This window comes from Patiria miniata, unplaced genomic scaffold, assembly GCF_015706575.1.
Source record: "Patiria miniata isolate m_02_andy unplaced genomic scaffold, ASM1570657v1 HiC_scaffold_5, whole genome shotgun sequence".
Lineage (NCBI taxonomy): Eukaryota > Metazoa > Echinodermata > Asteroidea > Valvatida > Asterinidae > Patiria > Patiria miniata.
The window spans coordinates 29,131,253-29,155,292 of NW_024037072.1; the positions used below are offsets into that span (position 1 = coordinate 29,131,253).

Below are 24,040 nucleotides of genomic sequence, written 5' to 3' on the forward strand. Positions count from 1 at the left end.
TGGCTATATTATAAAAACAAAAAGGGCTGAAGACGAATTGGCACGACTTGTGAATATTGAGCCCAATGGATAGTTCATAACAACCGATAATTGACAGTCTCAGTGGGTGTAACTGTATAGTGGATTATTGATGGAATAATTCGGTCAATTTGAACCCCTAGGTGCTGTAATTGGTTAGGCTGTGAGATTTAAAAGGCTCATGGCTCGACCGGTGGCTGAAAATGAAACCAAAGGCTACAGCTGCACAACTTTTTTTTCTTAATTCTGGAAACAGTTTGAATTTAATCCCGGTGTGAAGTGGATCCGGAATTCGGACTTCTATTCTTGTTTTGACTTTACACTCAGTACACTAAAAGAATAAGAACACTCAGTTGCTTAATTATTATAACACCTGAACAATGTGAAAGGAAAGCGCATGCTTGTGAATGCTCTATTCTTCACCTCAAGTTTGCACGACTAAACGCATGCGCTGTAATAGCGCAGGAATATACAAATAAAACATTACTATTGAATGGTGTTAAATGTGACTTTTTGTCGGGAAATCGTTAGCTGGTCCTATTTCAAAGATCTTGGTAAAGATCTTCATAATGTCTTGCATTTACAAAGAAATGTGTAAACAAAAATAGAACAAAACTGTTTACATAAGACTGGCGCCGCATAAACTGCAATTACCACGTAAGTCACTGTTTGATATCACGTTCGTCCGACGCTAGCGCTCCATCCAACGGCTCGATTTTTGCGGACCAAACTTTTGTACCCAAAATTCCTTCCCGCGTACACACGAAAACGGCAACTTATCAAGGAATAGTTGTTTGTTGTTTTGAATTATCTTTTCAACTAGTATTTTGCGGTAACAAGGCGCGATTTCGAGCCACCCGCGCATTCTCTTAACACTCGCCTTTAATTGGTAATGGAACCAAGGATTCCTCAATTCCTTAATATAGATTTTTTTTCTTTTTCAAATATCATATAAAGTTATGTAATCATTGTATAGGAAGCATAATTGCTGTTAATGTACCCTTAAGGAGACATGTTTTCGTCATAAGTTATACCTTAGGAAGACACCGGACATTTGGGAGACATTTCAATATCTCGCTTGTGTCACAACTCCTATTTAGAGGCAAAAGCAATAATTTCGCATAATAAGCTTGATCGATTGCTAGTCGTCCAAAACATGAAATTCGTGGACGGTAGGATAAGGGAAAATTGGGGTTACGGGTCATTAAAGTTAGAAAAAATTGCGGAAACCCCTATGGGAATGTCTCCCTAAAGTACTCGTAATATAATAGGTAGTATAATACATCACTCTTATCACAGATCGCTGTGATAAGAGCGAAGAAAAGATTTGTTAAATGTTTTAACAAGGTAAACCCTTTGATCAGAAGTACACTAATGAAAGAATTGTAGAAATGTGTTCGTTATAAATACATGCATCATGTAGCAAAACAGTAGAACTACATCGTAGTAAAATGGAGCTAAAAAATATATATATAGCTGGAAAAAAATCGTTAAGTCATTACATAGTAAGAAAGTGTGCTTGGCTTAAAAATAGTTCAGCGTTACATTTAAAAAAAAAACAGGGGGGGGGGGCTAAGGGGTCAGGACATGTATGATCTGGCAGTAAGTATCCAGCCGAAATATATCCGTGTAATTTCATATCGGCCTGGCGGGCTCAATCCTTTGGTATGGCGGAATTCAGTCGAACCAGTCGTGATGATCGTATATGCTGCATTGAACTTTACCTTCAATGATGATCTACTGGTATACATGTAATTCCTCTTGGTCCATTTATACCGTGTGGCCTCCATCGCCTCAATGGGTACATCTACACCATATCCCCCGGCAAATTGGCCTAGAAATAACAAAATTATGGTCCGGTGCGGGCTCGCTTGCTCGTTTTCCCAGGGTTATCAAACGAAGCCGGCCCATTTAGGAGGAGAATGCACGCCGGAAAAAACTGTTGATTTGCCCGTATCGGTTGAGTTCAAGAATGCTAGGCCAGGTGCCATTAGCCTGGAGGTATAAACAGTGTACAGCCTAGCATGGTTATTTGAGAACGCATGATTAAAAACCACAAGGCTCTTCGTCTGCACCAGAAAAAATATTGAAGTTGATTTGTAAATTGATTTTTTTTTTATACTTGAAGTTGATCCAACGAGAGGAACAGATGCCTCTGACCAACCGCTGTACATCCTTGAACTAGCTACTTCACTTTTCAAAATGTTTTTCCAGGCGACAAAATCTCAGAGTGGAATGTTTTTATAAATTTTTTACGAATGTCCCCCTTGGTTTCCATTGCTAAAAAGCATAACTTAGCATTGGCAATACTGTCTGGAAAATAATGTTTTCACAGAATAATTTGGTTGATGTGATTTTGTCATGTTATTTTATGATAACAAAGCGAAGTATTTGAAATTTAGCTTTATCCCTTCAATCACTTCCATTCCGAAATTTGATATTTCATTCAGGTGGCCTATTATTATACTTGATGGGAGTGAACTGAATGGAAAGAAAGAATGGAGTAAGTCTGATTTAACTTAAAAATCCATCGACAAGAAGCAGTTAAACTTACAAAGTAATGCCACAGCACACTCACTTCACCAAGAGTTAGTTTGATATGTAATGACACTTGAAGTTTAATGTCAAAAACAGCCATGTCTAAATTCTTCCATGTCTCAACCCGCAGGTGCAGACCGAACTTGATTGAGTGGTGTGAAAACAGGAAAGACAAATAAACGAGAGCTTGGGGTATCATATTTGAGGTGTAATCGTCCTGGGCAGCAAAGGGGCAGCCGGGCACGTAGCAGACCGTACCATCCTGGCGGGTAATAGTGAACGTCTACTGTACCAGCCCTTAGGGAGAATGTTCAGTTTACCGCGGTCCGTCTGGGAACCAGCTTGCTTTGGTTGGGAACGCCTCCAATGATGTTATAAGCCACATGGCTTCATCCATAGAGTATGACAAAATAAGTGTCAACGTATATAGACAATCGTATTGCAAGGTTGCACATATTCATGGTTTTATGATAATTACACGACTGACATTTTGTTCTGCCTGACCCCTCCCCCCCCCCCCCCTTCGGGGAGGTCAGGTTGGCGTAGCGGTACTTTCCTCACCCTCCAGCGCTCTGACCGGGTTTCGAATCCTGCCTGGGCCAACATAATGAATTGGGTTTTCAGTCCCTACCTGATTCTGTGGGCTTTCCCCGGAATATTCTTCTGGGTGTTCCTCCCACCTCTAAAACTGTAATTTCTTATCATTGCCTTCTATCTACAGAGCCTAGAGCACTATTGAGGAATCCTTGGTTCCATTACCAGAAATAGATACACAATAATGATAATAATAATAATAATGCTAACAAAATCACGACACTATATGAACCTACGAACGACCTGCAATAGGAAATATATGGAGATGTTGAAGGACAGACGTTTTCCTGATTCAAAGATGCAGTTCCATTTTTTTCTGTGCAGTCAATCTAGCTTGATGAGAATCGTGCGGAAATTCACGGATAGTCTAGTAGTGTGAAGTATTCCTGGCTATGTCCAATAGTATTGGGCAGAATCCTTGAATCCTGGATGTCTTTGTCAGCTTTCAATAAAATCTGCCATTACAAGGCGAAAAACGATGAGGGCGGGATCCGCTCTTTGATGGATGTTAATATGATAAACACTGACACAATGAGATGATGTCAGCGCCGTTCACTGTAGCAGAGCGTTGCGGTCTCTCTAGAAGTTAAACTTTTAAACTTTACAACGTCCTGTTCGTAGACCCTGGCTGCTTTTGACAGACTCCTTTTTTGTCTTTATCATACATCAACCATGACATTTAATTCTTTTTAACGAATATTTAAGACTAATACCGTTATTCATCGTCGTCATACCAGACAATACAGGGATTTCCATATCCCACACATAACGTACTGCTAAAGCTACCTGTTACCTGTTACCTATCCCGTAGTCTTCTGACCGTGGGGGCACCCGTTGAAGACTTGTCAACCAGCTTCCTCCATCCCTCTCGATCCTCAGACTTTCTCAGGGAGTCATTCTGCGTCAGGCCTGTCCACTCCGAGATGTTGTCCTCCCACCTCTTTCTCTGCCTGCCTCACTTTTCTTCCTCCTTGTACAGTGCCTTGCAGGATCGTCTTAGCAAGTCTTGATGATCGTGAAATGTGCCCATACCACTTCAGTTTGCGCTTTTTCACAGTGGTCAGGAGATCTTCGTAGCATCCACTTGCCTGATTCTGGTCCGTACCTCCTCGTTGGTGATTTGATCTTTGTAGGAGATGCCAAGAATCTTTATGTAGCATCTCATTTCTGTGGCCTGTATTCTCTTCTCTAAATCGGCTCTTAGAGTCCAGGTCGCACAGGCGTAGAGGAAGACGGAGATGACCAACGAGCGCATCAGTCTGATTTTTGAGCTGAGCTTGATGTTCCTGTCATTCCAAATGGGCTTCAATTTTGTCAGCGCTGATGTTGTCTGCGCGATCCTGGAGCATATTTCTGGTTAAGACCCTCGATCACTCACAACAGCTCCCAGGTACTTGAAGCTTTGGACAGTGTCAAGCTTCCTGCCGTTGACCGTGATGTCAGTGGTGATGCCGTTGATACTGTTGGTCATGAGTTTGGTCTTCTCTGCACTGATTTCCATGCCATAGGATGTGCATGTTTTGTCAAGGCCCTTCACTAGTTTGGCAAGCTCCTGTTCTTCTCCAGCTAGACCATCGATATCGTCAGCGAAACGCAAGTTGGTGACAGTCCTGCCTCCGATGCTGACTGTACCTTCATGGTCTTCCAGTGCGTCCGTCATGATTCTCTCCAGAAAGATGTTGAAGCGCGTGGGAGAGAGAAGACAACCTTGCCCGACTCCAACTGTCGTCCTGAACTAGTCCCCTGTGCTGCCGTTGAATTATACTGCACTGGTGGCCTTGTCATAGAGGTGCTCTATTACCCTGATCAAGTTGGCACTGATGTTGTACAACCTCATGGTTGCCCATAAGGCTGCATGCCACACCCTGTCAAATGCTTTCTTGAAATCCACAAATACGTGGTAGAGGTTTTGCTGATGTAGACATCTCTCTCACAGTATCCTGAGGTTCAGTATCTGTTCCGTTGTGCTGCGCCCTGCTCGGAAGCCTGCCTGCTCCTCGGCAATGATCTCTTCTGCTAGAGGCTTCAGTCTGTTTAGCAAGACTTTCAACATGACTTTACTTGGATGACTTATAATGCTGATTGTGCGGTAGTTTTGACACAGTTGTAAATTGCCTTTCTTGGGGAGAGTAATGATCAGTGACTGAGTCCATGGTGTCAGCCATTCTCCTGTCTGCCAGATCTTGTGGCAGATAGTTGTTATGGCAGTAATTACGGCCTCTCCACCTGCCTGAACCAGCTCTGCTAGAATGTTGTCCACTCCTGCCGACTTTCCTTTTTTTTCAGCGATTTCACTGCTGCCTCCACTTCTTCTTACGAAGGATGGGGTAGTTATCGGTGTTGGTTGCTAGAGGGACATTCAGTACCTCTGGGTCACATGTGGCTCTGTGGGTGAACAGCTCTGATCAGTATTCTGTCCATCTCTTCAGAATGTCCTGTTCTTCTGTAAGACAATTTCCTGCTTTATCCTGTATCGTGGTAACTCGCCCTTGCTTTGTGTTTGTCAGGTGTTTCACAATTTGGTAAGCTTTCTTACTATTGTTCTTTTGTAGGTTTCCCTCAATGTCTTTGCATTGTTCTTCTATCCAATTCTCTTTTGCTTTCTTCATGCCCTTTTTGACTTCCTGATTAACTGCTTTGTACTGCTGTGCCCCTTCTACTTCGTTTTTCTTTTTCTTTAGCTCTCTCCTTCTATCACACAGATCTAGGATATCAGCTGTGACCCATGGTTTCTTGACCGGGCGATGTTTGCCAAGGATCTCATTGGCTGTCTCGGTCACAGCTGTGTTGAAGGTGTTGATGAACGTATCCATGTCTGTGTCATCAACATCAGCATCAGCATCAAGGATAATGAGTGGTGCAAATTTCCCTCCAATCATTGCTTGGAAGGCTTCTGCTACTGCTGGGTCCTTCAGTTTCTCAAGGTCAAACTTCATCCTTGTGTTGCTCTGCTTGTTGACCTTCTTTAGGTGGAGTCGGAAGGTCATCAACACCAGATCGTGGTCACTTCCTATATCCGCTCCTGGGAAGCTTCGTGTGTTGGCCATGTTCACACTTGATTGGAAGCGTCTCTTTACCATGATGTGGTCGATCCGGTTGTGGTGGTCTCCGCTTGGGCTGTGCCATGTCCATCTTCTAGACGCTTTATGATGGCCAAATGTGTTCGTCATCACAAGATTGTTGTATGTGGCAAATTCCAGGAGTCTCAATCCTCTCTCGTTGGTCTCTGCATTGCAATATTGTCCATTATGTACGTGCCTCTCCAGTTCTTGCAAGCATCCATTCCTACCTTGGCATTCCAGTCGCCTTGTACAACCAGAATGTCCTGATTATCATCTTCATGAGGTGTGTCTAGGGCAGGTGTCGCCTGGCGGTGCCCAACCCTCTCCAGGCCTGACCACAGCCGATGTCCTCCAACTAGGTGGCTCGCCTTGGTCACGAACATGTGGATTCGCCAGTCTGGGAACTCTTCCGCCCTGGCTGGTGACCATCTTCGTGGAGGTCCTTCGCCCAGTGGTGTCATGTTAACACCACCCCCTCACGTGGTTTAGTCCGCCAGCTGAAGCGGTTTTACCAGTGTGGCGCTTGAAGCCAACACGTGAGAGATTTAGGGGATGGGTGAGGACCAATGATGCCGACCCACTCATGGAGTGCAGCGTGGAAGACAACCAGAGGTACTACCTCTCCCCATAGCCCCCTACACCCCAAAGCTAAAACGTTTATTATTTATCAGGGCCCCAAATTCTGGAACACATTAAATCAAACTCTTAGAATTGGCAGTAAAAAAAAGCTAAAGTCCCTGCTTATGAAAAACTTACAATAATGTTAAATTATTTTTAAATATTATTTGCTGTGAACATATTCTGCGAATGATTTCATATTTAGGTTCTGATTGTACTTGATTTGTTTTTGTCTTGTCTTGTTTGTGTTGGTCCCATGTCTCTGTATGTGTAACTCAAAGTGTATTTCATTGTGTAGTTAAGTAAAAGTAACAAATGTAATTAGTGTAAGACCGCATCTAAATTATTGTCTCAACCTTTTCTTTTTAAAATGATTAAGTGGAAATAAATATGAATATGAATATGAATATGATACATCAATAAACCAGGTTAGAGAACAAATATATTAAAACAAGTAAGGAGAGGTCGTCCCAACATGACCCTGAAAACATCCATCGAGCTAGAAACTGGTCTGAGTGGTCCATCTCTTTCCAACACTATGCTCGACAGGGACAGTTGGGCCCAACTCATCAAGTCATCATGAAAATGAATGAATGAAGAAGAAGAAGAAGAAGAAGAAGAAGAAGAAGAAAGAAGAAGAAGAAGAAGAAGAAGAAGAAGAAGAAGAAGAAGAAGAAGAAGAAGAAGAAGAAGAAGAAGAAGAAGAAGAAGAAAGAAGAAGAAGAAGGAGAGGTATTTTGTCGGGTGTGTAATGCAACTCGAGCTAAAACAAAGATCTGTCATCACTGATGACGAGGTTTTTTGTCGACTCTTTTAAATCAAGTGTATAAACGGGGTGCTAATCACTCAGTTGTAAATTTTATAATTAGAGTTGGTGGGAGCCAATATACAACTAATCAGAGATACACATATCAAGCTCGTAAGTAGCTTTAAGAAAGTAATATATAGTTAATATAAAATGCAACTAAACTAGACCACATACAGTGCCCATGTTAGGTAAAAGAAAAAATGGTTGTATTGAAAATTAAAATTTGTAATTCTACTCCTCACAAAATAATTTGCGCCAATCTCGGGTTATCCTATACGACACGAATATTTCAGTGCTTTGCCTGCCGAATTGTTTAGCCCCTCGCAAGTTGTTGAAATACCGTCTGTAGCTGAATTTCCTGTGGCCATTGCGGAGTTATTAAGCGCGGTCCAGTCCGATGTACGCATGAATAATTGATGAGAAATTGAGGAGGGGACGTCAGCTATCGAAAAAACAGACCAACTTTCCAAATAGATAGAACACATCGTTCAACACATTTTCTGGAATTACATTATAAATTTACGTAGTATACCCTTGACGAATCTGAAGGTTATATATGGATTGTGTAGTTTTCAGTTTAAAGTTCCCTGTTTTTATGTTCTTTAATTTCAAAGATGTTCAATTCAATTTTGACATAAATGAACATTAATTGGAAACAAAACGAAAATGAAAATACTTATTTATCACCTTTCTTTATATCTATTAAGTTTGCTGCATATTTTCCCCTCGCTTTCAGAGGCACGAACGCCATTATCACTGTTCCACACCAAACCACGATATTTTTCAGTCTTTCTCGAAGTTCAAACATATTATGCATCACTGCAGCTAAATAGAGAGTTTCTGAATCACCGGGTTTCAACGCAGACTACAAACATAAATACACAGAGTAGAAAGGCATCCGCCACACGTGCAATATTAAATTGTTGGGTGACGACAGCTAGATATGACAGAGTTATATACAATTCACTGTGGCCTGAGCATGCTTGCGAGTATTTTATGCTCCATCCAGAAGCGATGCAAGAAATCACCGGCCATGAAGAAATCGAAGGGGGGCATCACACCATTTCACGCTTTGTTCAAAACTTGAAGATACGAAATGTGTATAGGCCTACATCCCCCGTTACCACCCCCCCCCCCCCTCGCGAAATCCATGATGGTTGTACTGAAAAATCGTGTCTTCCATGACTTTGCCATTTACGTATAGTCATTCAGGGACCGAAGCGTAAATTATAATGTTCCTCAATTGTTTTCAAGATTTTTTTTAAAGATAAATCAACTTTCTAAAAAACACAAATTCCATGGCGGACTTTGAACACTCTGGGCTTTTTCAAGCTAAGTATGGACCAATAAGGCACTTTGCTATGCGGATAGTGGATATGCGGTGTAAAAAGTCACAGACCGGAGACCTGACCTCATTACACACGTGTATATGAGGCGACAGGCAATGGCCCCGTGCTTTCAAGCTTATGATATCTTAATGGTTGCTATATGCGCTGTGAACAATTTTCTTGCAATGCTCGTGCTTACAGCCTTTTCAGATCTGGTTACTGTGTACATTCAATATGTCAGACCTACTCTAGAATATGCGACCCCTGTCTGGCACTCATGTTTATCAAAAAAGCAAGAGGAATGTCTAGAAAAATTACAGCGCAGGGCTTTTCGTATCATTTTGTCTTATGAATATTGTCTCAATAGGTCTTACAGTGAAATATGTTCCCAACTCAATGTTCCCCCAGAGAACAATTGTGTTCCGTGTTTGGCAAATCATTACTCACTTCCCACAAATTCAGAGACTGGCTGCCCCCGATTAGGAACAATGGGTTGAGGAACAATGATCATCTCAGCACAATACGCTGTAGGACTAACAGGTACAAATGTAGCTCTATTCCCTACTTAACTGATCTGATTAACAAAGATATGTGACCTCTTTTTCCTGAGTTGATGAAGAACTCGTTGTTGGTCACAGTTTCTGGTTAACTTATTACATGAAGTGGGTTGGGTATGCATGAACGTATATAGCTCACTCAATGACGGCCATCTCTGGGGGGTACTGCGACTGCGTATTTTACGCAGTCGGATTTGAATGATTTAAATGTTTATTACTTGTGTGTATTTTGTTGTGATTTACGCTTTCTATTAGATATTTAAATGAGGGTGATTACGTCACAGTCAACTTCGACAAGCTGGCTGGTATCAGACTTTAAATGGCTGTCCTGTTCCGCCATTTTGAATCTGTGTTCAGACTTTAGGTCTGCATTCAAATACTATAGCGAGCAGTGCAGATCAGCACTTCTCTCATGACTAACAACAGGGGCGGCGGAACGGTGGGTAAGGGGCACTCGCACAAGAACCCCTCTCGCATTAACAAGATTGAGCACCTTCTCGAGATGGAAAACTTACCCCTCGAAAGCATAAATAGGCCTACACCTCTCGCAATAATAATAGTGTGTCCCTCTCGAGTTTGAACATTGGCCATCAAAAACACTAGTGCTCCTCTCACGATAACTTCTCGAGATGGAAAACTGCCCCTCGAAAGCGCATTTAGTGCCCCGCTCGCAACATTAAAATTGTGCCCCCTCTCAAGATGCAAAACTGGCCCCTAAAAATAATGCTCTTCACGCGAATAAAATGGTCACTGAACTGGCCACCAAAAGCAAAAGTGTCCCTCTCGCGATAAAAAAAAAATGGTCGCTTTGCATAACTAGGTAACATGAACACGAAGAGCAAGATGGACAACGTATTCATAATTAGTTCTCGTCATAACCATATTCTTTTCCTCCACTTTCACACCGACGGAAGGTGCCCCTTTTTCTGAGCAAGTGTCCCTTTGCCCCCCCCCCCCCCCCCCCCTCCTGTGAAAAGGGTCCCGCTTCCCTGATTAACAATTTCGATTCATAAAAACGAAACGCTGACCATTAATAATATTTTCTGTGCAAGAAACCGTTGGGACAACCTACTTTTTGGGAGTAGCATAATGCTTAGACATTTTTTTGAAAACGATTTTGATACGAATATTTTAGAGGAGGCGATTTTTGAAAACTTCAACATAACAAAAAAAGGAAAACATATTGGAAATCTTGCCTTCAATTTGTGTTTTGCTCGATAATGATCAAATAGGCCTACTCAAGATTGTCAGTATTTTTCTAAGGTGGCGCTTTAGTCACACTGTTAAATCAAGGGGACGATTTGTTCTGAGAAATCCGGATGATGTTGGCCTTCTCTGGATGTGGAAAGAAGATCTCGAGTTAAGTCGAACAATTCCCTCGTGGTTTCGTATTCACGATAGAATTGGCAAATTAAAGCCGAGAAAAGTAGACGGAGAGTAGATCAGATTAGGGCTCCAAAACCCATCGTTCAATACAGACATACAACCAGACATGTACTCTCACACATTTTCTTAGATATTTAAAGGTAACAATTTCGTGTAGTTTTTGTGTTAAATGTGTTAGTGTCCTCAATCCTTTTTGTTTTCAAGTAGGGCGGCCGTATGATTTGGTGGCTACCTCCCAGCGAGTTGTCACAGGTCATTGTAACCATAACCTTAGTCTAGCGGACCGCACTGCCCACATACGGACCCACTGCTATCATCTTCCAGCGGCCAGGTCATCGGGCAAAAAAAAAATCTTTTTTTCCCATGCTATTCAGTTCCCTCAATCTTGATCCCTACTGGTCACCCCCCCCCCCCAAAAAAAAAAAAGAATTCTTAGCCGACGGCTACCTTTTATACGACAATGAAATGTTAACGTTAATTCTGAAAAGAAAACTTTGTCATTATCATGATATATTTCATTATTGACACTAATCAACAGAGTGTGAGTGTCAGATACGGAATAAATCGACTTTCATGAAGTGCGACAAACGTATTCCTTCTTTGAGGCAAATCTCTTATCTCTTAATTATTGTGAGAGTCTCGGGACGATCTTTAAAATTAAGCATGAATCATTGATGACCGTAATGTTTCATTGCTTTCCGGAAAAATGACCTCACACTTTGTTTTAACACCGCTCACTGATCAAGACTGGGTCTAGCTTCCCAATCTCAAGGGAGGTTTTTATTTGTTTTGCCTCGCAGCATGGTGAAGTAGTCCATCCGTTCGAACGGTATAACGCTCCTGCACACGTTGGTTGCCTCTGTAGCTCTGTGAGCAATGGACGATCCAAATCGAGAGAAAAGAAAACTGTTACTTCCAAATGACAACATTTTTCCAATTGGTGTGTGATGATAGGTAAGTGTCGAAAATGATGAATCGACGATGCTGGTAGTCAGCCCTTTGCGACGGTCGCTGTTCATTGTATGCGAATATAAAAACAAAAAATAAAAATGTACTTCGAAAATACAACATATCGGTAGGAAAAAATTAAGTAATTGGATCCCTTACCATTTCATAGTCTGATTCGGACAGAATTCAAAAGAGTGTCTTTGATCAACGTCGATATTAATTTTCAAACCATGCATGTAGAATGTGGACTTCACAAAGGTCATTTAATAATGCATTACACCAGATTTAAAGCAAAACCATGTGTCTTTTGGCCTATACACCACGTGTTCCTCCAATTTAAAAACAAGGGGAAGGGTGTCAACCCTTTTGAATCAAAAGATTACATGACTCGTGAAGGTCGGGGTTAAGTAAGGGGGACATTTTAGTAAACTTCTTTTGCTTTTTACAAGCTGATGGTACGGGTCCTGGGTAAAGTTATGCTATCTCACTTTTTCGAGATGCCATGTTTCCTGCGTGTTGTACGGATATGCCTTCTGAGATCATAGAGCTGGGACCTATAGCATAGAACAACGTGGAGGTAGACCGGCGTGTCTAGAGGAACCCAGGCCTATTATGATTATTGTTACTGTTAGCGAGCAAGAACACTGCTTCATTCTTGTCTCAAACCAAACCAGACAGAAGATGTCCTTCCGTTTTGTTGACTTACGGTGTCAATTAAGCGGACAGAAGCAATAATCAGGTCCTGCCCGTTAACCCCGCCCGATCAATTAACTTAATTTGCGAATAGTTTTGTTTTGTAGCGATAGTGGAGTGGGGGGTACACACGGTGGGCTTCTTGCGGCGAACAAATGAGTGTCCTTCAAGTCAAAGAAATAAAATAGACAGACAGGGATGTCAGCATGAGCCAGCTGTTTCACTCCTCCCGACATATTTAGGGTTGAAATATTTTTATTAAATGTTTAAGGCGCGACTACAGTTGTAAAAAAATACAGGAAGTGGAAAAGATGAAGAGACTGTATTGCTAAGGGTTGCCGTTGAAAGCTTTATTGAAGGAAACTTCTCTTAGTTTCAGTGAAACCTTTCTGTAACATTTGCTTTGACTGTCATCTATGATCTAGACGAGAAACAAATCGAAACATGGATTTTTAAAACAAATTAGGCCTAATACATTAATTCAATTGGAAATTAACTGGCTGTTAAAATTATTTAGTTTCAACCAAGATGATTAAAGTTTCCATGAAAATAAGTACATGTACAGCAAATTATCAAATGGATTTTAATAGTACTTAAACTGGATCGCTTTCGCGTACAAGTGCGCTGTAGAAAAGGGGCGGCCAAACGATGTGTTACACATTCTCCAGCGTAAGTTAATTTGAGCACAATCCTAATCATTGGGGACTCGTGCCTGACCACATAATTGGCTGCATGAGGCAGGCTGGCACGCACTTGGCAAGTTGAGATAAATGGAACACGAGGAAGATGAACAACTTTACTCCCTCCCCTTCCATCTTCAAAGGATTCCGTGTGGTAAAGGAGCAGCCCTCCTCTATCCTACCACAGACAAAACCATATAAACATGCAGTACAGTCTGGAAGTCATCAGCTATGATTGATGCACACCCATTGCCGATCTGTCTGTCGGCACGTCTCTGAATGATAAACACCGAGACGCCCATTCCTCTCACTCCAGCACCAAGAATGAAATTGACCGCGGATTGAGGATGATGGATTACTCTCATGGGGTGTTGTGACCAGAGGGACCCCGGCATAGTCAGGGTAAAGCACGGTGAACTCAATGGCTAACAGTGACACTTAATAAAAAGATATAAACCCTTGGACACAAAGAGGTGGATTCAGAAGCATATACATTTGGGGTGATTTATGAGGAAGATGGTCAACCTCTAAACCAATTTGAACTTGTTGAAAAAGTTGATTTTGTCAAAGGATTATTCAATGCATGGGTGTTATTTTTAAGTCAAAGAAGCCCAGCCTACATTAAGTCCATTAAATATATCAATGTCTAATCAATACTCAGTGCAACCATTTCGCTATCAATTCAGAATTGTTCAAAGCAAGTTTTAAAAAAGCAAAATAAAACATTTTGTTAGATGAAAATAACCATCTTCAAAGAGCACTCTTTATAAAGCACTCTGAATATGAGGATCTGATTTTACTTGTCTTGGCAATATGGTTCCTGACTGGCTGTCTGCAAGTAAAACTTTCCCCGTGCCAACGTGCTGTCGGCACGATAACCCATAGACGGACATCCCAACGCTCCGCAATCCGAACACTGCCCGTTTAAGAATTCGTCCCAACTGCTACAGGGGTAGGAAGCGAATTGGCACTGAGTTGTCTGGATGCTTTCAGTGAAATAGTAAACGGCTCTGAAATGACTGCATTTCAACTCTGACTCGGTATCATCTATTTTGAAAAATGAAGCAATGTTGAGATATTCAAGCAAAAGTTGTATTTGTTGCATCAGGGGCAAGCTGTATTTTTTCAACGTTTTTACTGATTCCTCACTTGAAGTTGATAGTCATTACCAACGTATTACCTATAAGCATAATAATGTTCCCTTTCCATACTTCATGCAAGGCAATAATTATGAAAACGGGTCATCTTCTTCACGTGTTTATTAAGACCTTTGCGTCTTTGATGATGTTCAAAATAGTGTATGGTGGTCCTGGGCCTATATCGTAAATTTAGAATTAAAGACGGAAACAACCAACATGGTGCAGTGTACATAAAAGCAGTATCTTACCCAATTTGTCACTAACTGTCTTGGGACAACCCGGCTGTTCCTTGCCGCCATTTGGGTAGAAATCAACGTCTCCGAGCTGAGTCGAATAAAGCAAAAATACAAAGCAAGTAAATGTATTTAAAAAGTTTACCCTCACACAACATAGTTATAGCCCGCCCTCTGTTGAACTCGCAATTGCTGTAATCGGTTGATGGCCTACGGATCTCTGCCCTCAAGATTTGGAAGCATCTGTTGCGGAGCAGCCCTTGTTGATACCTTTAAAATGCTTTTGCCCCCCCCCCCCCCTGCATATACTTCCGCCCACTGAAAAACCACTGTCGCGGCATAACGCATGCGCGGCGCATGGTCATTTTTTTAGTCTCTACAAAAATGATTAAAATTCCCGTAGACACCAGTGCTAAATGTCCATACTTCAAAATTCTTTTAAAAACTACTCAGAAATGTATCTGCACAGAAAAATGATGATCAACATGTGATCTTCATTTTCTTCACATTTTTTGGTGGGTTTACCATTGACTTTTCAAGAAATTCTCACCCAAAGAAGACGACCCCTATTTTCCCCAAAGTGAAGCCATCTTGAAATATGATCCCTCCACAACACGGGCAAAATAGCGCCACTTTCAAGCCCAATTGCATCCAAAATGCTCAGAATTGGAAGCCTCAAGTCCGGGCCAAATGTCACATATCTCTTCAATTCCCCAATTTTATGGCTCTCAGAACTCTCTAATATAGAATATTTTGAGGGTATAACTTTTATTCATGAGCTCGGCAGATGGGTTTAGGCCTATTTACCGGTGTGCACCCTTACTGGACCCCCATATTTTAAGTCCCAATGACAATGGGGTCGGGAACCAGACAATCTAATTTTTATTGCGTGAGTTTAAGCGCGCCCTCTGTTGATGGCAAGCCAGTGATAACAGACTGAATTGGTTCAATATTCATGTTGCTTCAAAATGTAGGCCTATATACATGCGTATTCTCTTGGGCTTATTGATTGTTGATACTGGAGCACCAGAATACCTGTTTGCCAAAAGACTTCCAAAATTCCAAAAATAATGTTGATGTGCTGCTTGCTGAAATACTGGAATAGTGATGCTGACCAATTGTTAATTGCTTACCGGTTGTTGCAGACCCATACCAAGCTCGAGTAATGTCTCTCCATCAGAGTGAATGTTGTCAACAAAGATGGCGTCTGTTGGATCAAGTCGACAAGCCGGGTCGTTGTCCCTAAAGTTTGGCCCTGCGGGATCAAGCCCTACAGAACGGCGGGAAAATTTGAAAATTGTGTCTTTTTTTATTCTTACTCTGTCATTTTGTTGGAGAATAATGCAAGCTTACGACCCGAAACCAAATATATAATTGCAGCTAGTAAAAAAAAAAAACCTTTGGGGTTTTTGCAATTCCCTTGTTGGCCAAGGTTGATAAATAGAGGCTCAATAAAGATGTTTGTTCTTTCAATTGAGCGCTCTCTTTTGCTTTCTCTGAAAACTTGTCAACGGGGATCGGTTTGCTAAGTCAGAGCTGTCTCGGAGTTGTTATGGCAATTTGGATAGACGTCAATGGATATACCCAACTAGTGCCTAGAATTCGTTTTACGTAAATTGTCATACACAAATATGACAGACTGTAACCACTGGCTGGCCAGTAATGATTAAGTTTATTTGACCTTATGATTATGTGCAACGAGACACAACGTAACGCAAAGCATAGCAAGGCAGCGCAATGCAACAGATTGCAAACATGCGAAGTAATAAGGCCGTGTCCAAATAACTTGGCTATGGCTTGAAATAACACACGAGGCTATGGGAAGCGGCTACAGGCACGACGCAAAGACTCGTGTGTAAATTATTATTGCAAGCCATTAACTATAAAGCACGTTATGTAAAAAACTTATAAAAAACGTTACCGGACCTGTGATTCTTGCAATACCGGGCTGGTAGGCTCCGGCGTAGCCGGAGATATGCGCTCCTAAACTGTGACCAATCAGATGAATTTGGTCGAAGCTTGCTCCAGTCTCCGTGTTCAAGAATTGAATGAATTTGGCAATGACTCTACCAACTACCCTGGTGTTCTGAACTGACTGCGTGTATAGGTTCCTGGAACCCGATGCCCAATCTACAAGGAATACGTTCAGGTTCTCCTGTTATTTAAAACAAAAACAAAACATGGAAAGCGGAATGTTCATGAGGGCGCACTTCATGGTATACATGAATGCGGATGAAGCTGTTCAGAACGAAGGACGACATCTAGTTTTACAGCAGGCAACAATTTCCAACAGTTTGGGAAACACCAACAGAAAGGCCACCTCGCAAATTGATGAGAACCATTCTGAATTATTCTTATTAGTTATGATTTTTCAGTCCGTATATAAAGAGCGTTCTATATTATAACTGATATCCACGGAGTCAAGTATAACGTCTGATATGTCAAAGCGCTAGCATGCAGATTTATGCGATCTCGCGCCTCTGCCAATCGGAGTCGACATTGCTAAATTGTGACCCTATTTCATTCCCACATCACAGGACTAAAAGTGCAACCTCGTGCCCCGTGGGTACGATCTTGCAGCGCCATGTTGTTTCTCATGATGCCTTGCGCGATCGTAACCCCTGGAATTGTGTAATTTAAATGTGCCAAAATACGGTACATTATAATTAGGGCTGCAGTTTATCCGTTTTACGTGCCGACGCCATCTTTAAAATGTTAAAAGTTGTGGTTTTGAAGAATCAATCCTTTCAAACACAACGTTTGGACGTTGTGTTAATTAGCAAAGATTTGTATTAAATGTACGTACCCCTTTCGTGCCTTCACAACCACAGATACAGGGGGGGTTAGCGAAAAACGCGGCTGACATAATCCATAATCGTACAGGCATCGCGACTTTTGAATCCTAATTTTTTTTAGTACGTGACGTTACGTGCAAAGCACGCGAGCGCATTATGGGGGCACCGGTGTCACGGTCTCACTTCTCCGGCGTGCTAGCTTCTCCAAAAGGGAAATTTCGCTTCAACACGCATGCACAAAATTGCGCAGTAGTGTACATTTTCGTCACTGTATTAGTGTGCTGAGTTTTTCGGGGCTGTACTTGTGTACGTAAGATATTTGTATGCATAGAATTTTCTTGGCGCGCACTGTTAACTTCCAATGTTAAAGACTTGAATTTGAAATGCACATTTATTTTAAGCCGTGGTTGCAAAAATAAGGACAAAATGGACCACGAACGAGCAAGGAACACGGACCAAGGAGTTCGTTCTTAATTATTCCTCCATGAACACACACATGCATGACGCTGGGAACACAAAATAATCAGAATGCTTGCAAGACCGTGGAATATGACTTGACCCACAGGAAGTGTTACATAACACATTATTGGGTGTCCCTCACTGTGTTATTAACGGGCTTCAGACTTCAGAAAACAGCCCGAGGAAAAGTAAGCACAGCGGACACATGAGCATGAATCGTGCTCATGTAACGTGCACTGTAACGTGCTCAATTATCCGCCGAATCAACCCGGAGAAGCTAGCACGCCGGAGAAGTGAGACCGTGACACCGGCGTGCAATCTTCGAAATGCGCGCGCAGTACCTGTGAGTAGCCATTCACCGTCATTTACGTCATCATCACAGCCAGGGGTTAGTGTAAGGAACGAGCACGCGCCCCTGGAGTCGAGGCTGGGACGTATGCATCGCTGACTTTGGCCAAGTTCGCGCAAGGACTATAGTTGTCCAATGGTTAACTAACGTTTGCCCGAACTCTGTCTAGTCGACGATGGTTGACTACGCTAGTCGACTATTTGGAACCAGCCTACTGGGGTTGGTTGCTTCGCTAGTAACCAATAGCCGCGCGCATCCATAACGCTAGCAGAGAGCCAGGATCCAGAAGTTTTGCGATGACATTTTGACCAGCGTTTGACTAGAGACGTTCGCACATTGCTATCAGTGCGCAGGCGTAAGGTACGTCACAAATCAACCACTAGTCGACTAATGGTCCTTGCCCGAACTTGGCCCTGATTGACGGTTCGCTTGCCGTCTGAGTCTCCAAATGCCGTGTGAAAAAATAGTGCAGGTGGGATATTCACACCCACCAAAGCCCATTCAGCTATAGGCCCCTGTATGTATCCTCCTGAACTATCTGCATTGATCCCTGGGGAGTGGGCCGTATCATAAGTCCGACGCCTCATAGGTCCGACGTCTCATAAGGTACGTTTCTGAATTCCCGAACGAAAACCTAAAATGACCCTAAGGCTACGTTCAGTGCTGTAACCGTGGATCTGATTGGTTATGCCGGAGTATGCCACCATGGGCAGCACTGATCTGGGACGTAGGACGAGAGCAGCGAACCTAACGCTTGCGGTCTCCCTGTGATTGGCTGTGACTATGCACCGTATAAGACCATTAACATGATAATGATCCCAGTTCACTGAGCGACTCGTAATTGACGTGCGTGCCTTTTAGCTGAGACGTGATGGTATGGTTGACCAGACATCGCGTCTACATGGCATACATTGATTTTCCACGTGATGGCTGGAAGCTTAGGCAGCAGCGTATCCAGCTTTTGATGTTGGAGGGGGGGGGGGGGCAACTGCACATCCGCGCCGAAATGTAGACATGTTTTTTTTCTCCCAACACTTGCCCTGACACTGACCATTGGTCATTTTTATTGGAGGTAATTTTTTTTGAAAAGGGCACTTGCACATCCGTTGTGAAATGTAGACAGGTTTTTTTCTCCGGACACTTTGGCCTCCGTCAAATCAAAAAGCGTGGGGGGGGGGGGGGGGGCTGGTCCCATCTGTCGATGGGGGCACTGTTCAAAACCGACAATTATGCACACAAAGGGCCAATATATGGTGTTTTTCAGGGCGATACAATGCGAAATTCTGAAAAAAAGGCATCCAAAACGGCAGATGCCCCCAAAAAAGGGACTTCTTTTTAAAAAAAAAGGGCACTTGTTCAGAAAAAAGGGCACTTCGCAAAAAAGGGCACTCTTTATAAATTATCGGGTGGGGGGGGGGTTAAGCCCGTTGAAAAAAAGGGCATTTGAATGGAAAAAGGCACTCCTTACAAAATATTGGGGGGGGTGGTAAATACCCCCTTAACCCTCCCCCCCCCCCCCCTGCTGGCTACGCCTATGTACTACACATTATATGGACATTATCACGGCGCATTGTAATGGTTGTTGAGCGGGTTTCCGTTGGTTGGATTGATGTCACACAAACTCTATAAATATTTATTTAAATCAGTGATGACCAAAAACAAATTGTCCAAAAAATCCTCCAGGTGAGAGTGCCCCCCCCCCCTGCCCCCGCTGGATACGCTACTGAGCCTTGGGAAATTTGAGACAATGCAGATTATAGTGGTCGGTTGCTACATGTATAATAGTCCAGTCATATTATGAAAAAAAAATTAAACCCAGAACAAATTGCACCAGTAATTATATTAACAACGTAATATCAGACAAGAATATATACGAACATATCAAAAGTCTACCAACATCATCGCAGTGGAACTTTCCCCAATTTGCATTAATTTCAAAAATGTCACACCATATTAAAAAATAAACCCGGAATAAATTGCAAAATTGCCGATTTTTACAGCCTGATCTCAGACAAGCACATATAATAACATATCAAATATCGAGAAGAAAACAAATAAGGGAACAGTGTGTAATTTGCATAAATGCCAAATCATCAGCAATTTGTACTATTTCGTTTTTACTTGAGCTATGTCATGACGTAAACAAACTGTCCCAAATACGAGTGTGGCAGGTGCTGGATCCACCCCTGCATGGGTATTGTTTTGTGGCCCTTGTTGATGTAAGGTGTTGCACACAAACATGATGGTATGGTTTGTAAATTTTCAAGTCCACCCATACTCGTATTTTTGTCCGACAGTAGTCGGTGGTGGGCGTTTCGTTGTGATTGACATTAATTATGCATTTTGTGGTATAACTCATCCCTGGATTATTTTCAAAAACGTTGTATATGGCCTGTGTATCAACATAATGAAGCTAAGTATTCCAAACAGCTGCGTCTTAAAATACAAATTTACCTTAAAACCACTACTTTTGGAATTTGTGTTTTTTTAATTGCCCCCCTCCTACGGTTTTCGGGTGGGGTGATCCTGTGTGCTCTACGTATTACATAATGATCATGCATCTATCAAGCCAAATACCAATGTAAGATATCAAAACTGTCATCGGTAAACATGCGTTTTTAATATTTTTCCCTTTGAAAGGTATATTCCAAAATGTTGTTATTTTTGAATGGTGTATTCTATTTTCATGTTTGTTTTGGTTGATTGACGTTTTACATAATTATAGCACATTATCTGCGTAGAGGGTTCAATACCTGAACGAAATGCTGCGCTTTTCAAATGCTGTAAACCAACAGGTGCGAACGAAACTATCATTGCTTCAACGCAGTGCGATATTTCTATAGAATTAGGGTGGAGCGGTGGGCCTTCCTTCTATTGTCTGTGTTGCGACACTGTGCCCCGGCCAATGAATTGAAAAGGCCGTGGCGTAAGTTATTCATTCAAGGTATTAGGCTCTTTATAATGTGCCCGCCTCCTATTCATAACCCGAACGTAAAAGGAACTTATAGCTATGCCACGTGACAGGGAATTGGGCAATCACTGAGAAGATAACAAACGTGCATGGACGTACATGTTACGTCCTTAGGGGCAATTAAGAAACGTACCTATCAGTCCGAAATTTCGGACTGACGAGGCGTCGGATTTATGAGGCATAACATTTATTTATTCCGCCTCATAGGTCCAACACCTCATAAGTCCGACGTCGGAAAAACGAGGCGTTTAATTTGTCGGACTTACGAGACGTCGGAGCTACGAGGCGTCGGACCTATGAGGCATTGGACCTATGAGGCGTCAGACTTATGAGCAGATCCCATTCCTGGGTGATTTGTGGGTCCACGTCTGCAGCATGAACACTAACCGCTTCCAACAGTGTATCTTTCATTTCGGACTTACGAGGCGTCGGAGCTACGAGGCGTCGGACCTATGAGGCATCGGACTTATGAGGCGTCGGACCTATGAGGCGTTGGACTTACGGGCCTTTATTTTGTTAGGGGATGCGATTTTGTAGGACTTATGAGGCGTCGGACCTATGAGGCGTCGGACTTATGAGGCGTCGGACCTATGAGGCGTCAGACTTATGAGCAGATCCCATCCCTGGGTGATGTGTGGGTCCACGTCTGCAGCATGAACACTTACCGCTTCCAACAGTGTATCTTTCATTTCCTTCATCCATTCAGCTCGCGAGCCTTTCTCTGTGAACCCGTGAATGATGAACACTGTGCGTCGTCTCGGGCTGAACGTGGAATATTCTACAGATGCTGGGTCGGTTCGGTCAACCTGTAATTAGAGAGTTATCGAAACGTATTCAGAAGTGGATGTCGCTCAACTCAATTCGTGGAAGCAGGGGTTCTTGTGTGTTTATTTCTCTTTAATGGAAAATTGAATGCAAGCTTCTAATCTGTATAGTGGACATGCTCATGCCTTCTATTCATTTACATCAATGCTTAGACATAACTTTTCGATGGAAAAATGCAAAAAATACCTTCATATACAAGCTGGGGTTGAGTCGGGTATACAGTAGGAATTCAGTATTAATGTACTCGGGTGACATGGGCGGGAAACGAAAGAACACATCAAATGGTGCCTCGTCAGTAAAACAACCGATATCACCATAGCAAACTTCCTCTGTGAAACCTTCAAGAGAGAACCAAAACAAAACAACCGATATCACCATAGCAAACTTCCTCTGTAAAACCTTCAAGAGAGAACCAAAACAAAACAAAACAACCCATATCACCATAGCAAACTTCCTCTGTGTAACCTTCAAGAGAGAACCAAAACAAAACAACCTATATCACCATAGCAAAATTCCTTTGTGAAACCTTCAAGAGAGAACAAAAACAAAACAACCTATATCACCATAGCAAACTTCCTCTGTAAAACCTTCAAGAGAGAACCAAAATAACGCCATTTTACCAAACATGCTTCTGGCACAAATCTTATTTCTGGCTTTAGACACGATCGACAAAAATGAAACCGCTACGTTTACATCAAACTATAGCCTAGTAGCCTTACATCCTTACCTGGTTTCACGAGACATCCGGTCATCCAAACAAACAATAAACTTGTCAGAATGTGCATCGTTGATAATAAAGTTTCTAGTAAGTGAAAATAATGCAATAAACCAGTAACTGTCGAAAATCTGTTTTGTGAAGAACAGAAATGTAAGCCGCCCCTGCGTATCACACGAAATGAGTTAACGATGCGGTCTACGAATGGAATAAAAAAATATCAACACACTGAAAATGTATAATCTAAAAGATAACAACAGCAAGAATTAATAGATACCGGTTGACTATTTCTGTCACCGGTTTATTTACTGAGCCCACATAATCCGTCCTTATTAAAAAGGAGAATAGCCTTATTGACAAATAACTTCTAACAATTTATCTACTTCCGCATCAATACATCAGACTTGTGGCTTAAAAGATTTACTCTGAATATGGACGGTCTTATTGACTTGAGGCCGCGAGGGCCATTTTAAACAAGAAATTGTTTTTAGGTCTACAGGGGCGGATCCGGGAATTTTCGCAGGGGGGGGGGGTTCATCGGCAAAAAAATCTGAAATGTAGACAGTTTTTTCTACGGACATTTGGCCTCCGAAAATCAATAGGTGTGGGGGGGGGGACTCGTACCATACTTTCAATGGGGGCGCTGTTCAAATCCGACGATTATTAATACTATATCACAGAATAGTGTATACCCCCTAACCAAGCTGGCTCTGTCCGTATTTTGTGCACAGACGGACATTATTACCAGAAACACATTTGGGGTGTCAGAGCAGGGGGGGTTTTCGCATTTTTTCCATGAATTTTTATGGGGGAAAAAATAAAAATGGACAGAGCTCGGTTTTTTTTTACCCCCTCCCCCCGAATCCGCGCCTGGTCTATATGAATTATTAAAACATAATTATTAAAACATCCACGAATAAGCTTCAACTACAAATTTGCTTGCAGCATTTTCCCGTTTCAAAAAGTTGCAAAATAAACCAAAGGCCTGCATTAACTTTTGCAATTTGCGCTTGATGGAAGTAATGTGTCCGAATTTTGGTAGTTTCGGTTCAAGAAAACTAAATGCCCAGGAAGTCTTGTTCTAATACGTCTGATTTGTGTAAGCAGTAGAGGGAACCACCAGGGAATGCTGCTTTACCTTCAGATATGAACAGAATACGAAATGCGAAGATACATTAAGTTGTTACACAACTAATCTAAATGAGTATTTCTCAAGTGAAGGTAAATGAAGTACATTGTACATGTATTGTCAAATTTCTTTTGTCATCAAAGTGATGATAATATCAAAGAAATGAAATGTCGAACGATCCGCTGAGGAATAATC

At 42.1% G+C, this 24,040-nt stretch overlaps 1 protein-coding gene across 1 annotated transcript; it reads right to left on the reverse strand.

Annotated features, from left to right (window-relative positions):
• Positions 1-12,793: 12,793 nt before the first annotated feature.
• LOC119741804 (pancreatic lipase-related protein 2-like) lies at positions 12,794-22,928 on the reverse strand. Its single transcript, XM_038217702.1, has 7 exons — positions 22,729-22,928; positions 22,188-22,339; positions 21,842-21,982; positions 16,529-16,757; positions 15,736-15,872; positions 14,618-14,693; positions 12,794-14,277 (listed from the first exon to the last, which is right to left on the reverse strand). Exons 1-7 carry the CDS (start codon positions 22,784-22,786, stop codon positions 14,027-14,029), a joined length of 1,044 nt encoding a protein of 347 aa, XP_038073630.1. The 5' UTR covers positions 22,787-22,928; the 3' UTR covers positions 12,794-14,026.
• Between the last annotated feature and the right edge of the window lie 1,112 nt (positions 22,929-24,040).